Here is a 3,971-nt window from a genome sequence, read left to right on the forward strand (position 1 = left end):
TATATATATATATATATTAATTTTAACACTGTAAATCTCAAACAGAGTGCTTCAATAGCAAATGTTTACATATGAAAATATTCTTAAATTTGAAGAATTTTCATTTTTTACACATAATGTTTAAAAAATTATTATTACAGAAATCTAAAGACGTTATTAAAAATGCATTAACTTTGCACGGCAAGCTCGAAAAAAAAATACAGTTTGACCCATTTCAAATGGAAACAGGCCTAAAAAAATGGTATTTATTATCCAATGTATTTAGAATTTTAAAACAAAAATTAATTACTATTGAGCCATTTTTTAAAATCACAGTGGGTAGTTGACGATACTAAGGAGAATGCATGGGCAACGGAATAGAAAACTATCGTTTTATTTTGCTCTGCCAGTCCTGCTATGTGATGCCTTGTATGCTCTGCATAAAATACAAATTTGCAAAAACGAATTTGAAGAACAACTTGCTCCAGGCATGGAAAAAGATGCATTAGAATATGTGAGGAGACTATTTCCCCAAAAATAATATACGTGCTTTCAAAGGTGGAGAAAAAAAACTTGTTTTCTAAAAGCTCAACGCCAATTACGTAGTAATGAATACTTACTACTTTTACTAAATACCACAGTGAAAAGGTTAAGTGTGATGTAAAGTTTATACAGGGTAGGAAAGTACGGATGGTCTATCTGAAGTTACGTGAGAGCGATAAAGTAAGCCATAGAAATCCATGCGATAGAGAAGGATGGCTATAATGAAGGCGTCACATAGTCATCGCCCGTTTCGCCCTTCCACAAATAAGATCCACTTCTTATTTGTGGAAGGGCGAAATGGGCAGTGACTATTAGACGCCTTCACAAACCCATCCTTGTCTATCACATGGATTTCTATGGCTTACTTTATCGCTCTCACGTAACTTCAGATAGACCATCGGTACTTTCCTACCCTGTATGGTTTCAACAATTTATTTAAAATTGATTTACGTTATTCTGAAAAATGCTGAGTGCACTGCAGTCTTTCGTACCAAGCACTAGCCACCGCTATCTGAACCATTTTGAGTTACATACCTCTCTTTATCATTTTCTTCTGCTTTTATATCCATAGGCTCAGATTTAATTAACATCTCTTCATCGTCAAATTTCAGTGCAGTAGATCCCATTTCGATAAACTCATCTTCCTGTTCATTTAATTCGGATTTTATTTTGATGTCTTCAACTTTAACGGGAGAAACTAAGGATGGAGTGCAGCCCAAATTGGCAGTGAGTTTTGTACTATGAACACTCTTAACATTTCCCTTTATTTTTAAGCATTTCTGTATAAAACCACTGTGGGTACCGAAGGAAACAAAACACCTTTTGCAAATAATGGGATCTTTGACGACACTGACATTCTACAAAGTACATTTTAAAAATATAACTGTCCAACATTTATTTTTTTATAGTTATTGAAATGCTAAAAATATGCTTTTGTAAATTGCTGTATGTCACTATATACTTACTATTTCTGGAATATATTTCTCGATCATATCAACCTCTAATTTATGTATCGACATAAATTCACTGCTTGTTAACTGCATACATAACCGACAAACTTTATAGTCATTTAATGTATCAATGAGTTGCTTGTTTTCTGTTTCCTTTATGTAAATCTCTCTTAAGTCAACAGAACATCCTGTTTCATAATCGACATGAGGAATTATGGTGTTGTCAGTATAGAGGCACATCGACTTAAATTCGTATGCTTCTCTTACCTGTAGTGAACAATCGTTACATATTATGTGTTTATTCGAATCGTTAAAATCCTGAAAATTGCATTAATACTATCAGTAACACTTATTGGCTAAGACTGTTAATGAACATACCAGATTTAATAAAAGAAAATCAAAAATATTTCTGGTAGCTTCTTCTATCTCTTCAAATTGATCATCGCTTATGACTTTGAGGCATAGCCTACAATGTTGTTCGCCAAAATTCTCCATTTAAAAAATGTATCTTGATAATAAATCGCAATAAAAGGAGTTTCTAATATCTTCTTTTACACTAATAAACTTCCCCATTTAAACTTCCTTTCGTACATATCCATGGTACATAAATAAACATAACCTTACATGTCACTTAACAACCCATAGATAAATATAAGAGCAAATGAAGAGGAACAGAATATGTAGGAAACTGGAAAGACTTTTCGAAAACAACGATCTAATCAGATGAATCATTAAGGCCTGGTTGTAAATTCGTAAGTTCATTTAGCTCACACTTTTCATATTACTATTTCCTATATTTCTAAAGTATAAAGTTCAACATGAATTTATAAGGGTAGTTGTGATTAAAATAACTTTCATTTTTAAAGAAAATTGGCTAAAATATAAGACAATAAACCAATAGTTAATCTTAAGTAGAAATAAGTTACCTATATAGACTTCTAATTCTATTGTTAAGCGATTTTAGAAAGTTTTTGGAAACAGTGTTTAAGAGCGTTGCGTCAATCTACGCGGATTCCAATTGAATGAAATGAAATCACCAACACCAATCATCTCAAATAAATGTTTTCATATTTATGCTATAGATGTCAGTGTGTAAAATTTATACAGCACTTTGTAATCAAATTGGATGTGATTTGGTAATTTAAAATTTTATGAATATCTGTAAATGATTTTGCGTAAGAAGGTTTCCTAGATTTTTTTTGTAGTACTCAAACAAAATAAATTTGCGCAAAGGTAGACAACTTAAAATAAATTGTCAATTATCCAACAACCCACAGTATACTGATCTAAATTTGATTAATAGGAGGTATACTGTGCCATATAACCTAACTAACTTGTCAAGAATCTCTAATCATGTAACTCTAAGTTGCTATTAGTTAATAGTAGCTACTATGTTTGCCAAATCGAAGGGCCCCCAGCTCTTACTGATAGACCGCTCATCAACATCAACTGACAAATGATGCAAAATACGGTGTGTTCATTCTTCACTAGATTTATTCACCGATTTCCTTAGCAGGTTGCTCCTCTTAACAAAAACATTAGTGCGTTTTACTGGAATTTTGTAGAACCATATATGTAATAAGTAGTATTACATATATGTGTAGAACAGACTTTGGATTCTAGGTCATATCTGTTCCGAAGATGTACTAACAACAACACAGCAACACTGTACTGAACATTGAACTACATCAGATGTAGTTGAATCACAAAGAATATTTACAATTTTTTTTTAAGCAGTGTCCAGTGTAAGCAATGTAAGCACTGCAACTGATTGCTCGTGTGTAGAAAACTTAATATTAACACTATAGCTTTGTTCCTAGTAGAATCCAAAACAGTTACCAACAGTTAGACGCATGCGCATATGGATATAATGCTTACATAAGGTTCAAAATTCATTGTTTTGAATCAAATGCGATTGCGTCGGACTGTTGGAAACTAATTCTAATGCACTTGGAACAAAGCTTATATTTTCTATGGTATTTACTATTTACAGTGATCGGCCCTTAACAGCACGCAATATCTAAAATGTTTTTGGTATGATACTAGGTAAAGTCATATAAATACGTATTCTACAGAAATCAGTTAAAATTTGAAGTAAATGGGGAGGCAGTAGAAGTAGTCGCTGAAATTATCACACGAAAAAAAACAATTGTTTTTTTTTGGGCCACCTTAATGTAACTATATAGATGAAACTATAGATAGGAAAAATAGTATAGAGGACATATAACACATATACTAATTTAATTATTTATTTATTTAACCTTAAAATATCCAACAGATGAAACCCACCTAAAGGATAAGTTGTAGTACAAGAAAAAAATATATTAATGAAAAAAGCACTAAAAACTACATCCTAAAAATTATTATAAAAGTTACAAAAGAATAAAAAAGACCAATACACAAGAACAATACAAAATCTTACGATTAAAAATAATGTAATATATGTGGTAATATAAAAGTCAGTCAACCAACAGAACAGTCAATGAAAAAATATACATT

General features: G+C 31.5%; 1 protein-coding gene across 1 annotated transcript in view; it reads right to left on the bottom strand.

Moving 5' to 3' along the window:
- The window catches only part of LOC108914530 (zinc finger protein 99-like), a 7,256-nt gene extending 5,176 nt beyond the window's left edge, over positions 1 to 2,080 (bottom strand). Inside the window, exons 1-3 of the mRNA XM_018720355.1 lie at positions 1,851 to 2,080; positions 1,488 to 1,790; positions 1,057 to 1,379 (exon numbers count right to left, since the gene is read on the bottom strand). Of these exons, the coding sequence (XP_018575871.1) occupies positions 1,057 to 1,379; positions 1,488 to 1,790; positions 1,851 to 1,967 (743 nt within the window). The 5' untranslated portion in view covers positions 1,968 to 2,080. The remainder of the gene's footprint in view (positions 1 to 1,056; positions 1,380 to 1,487; positions 1,791 to 1,850) is intronic.
- Between the last annotated feature and the right edge of the window lie 1,891 nt (positions 2,081 to 3,971).

The sequence above is a fragment of the Anoplophora glabripennis genome, unplaced genomic scaffold (assembly GCF_000390285.2).
Source record: "Anoplophora glabripennis isolate ALB-LARVAE unplaced genomic scaffold, Agla_2.0 scaffold905, whole genome shotgun sequence".
In the NCBI taxonomy this organism is placed as follows: Eukaryota; Metazoa; Arthropoda; class Insecta; order Coleoptera; family Cerambycidae; genus Anoplophora; species Anoplophora glabripennis.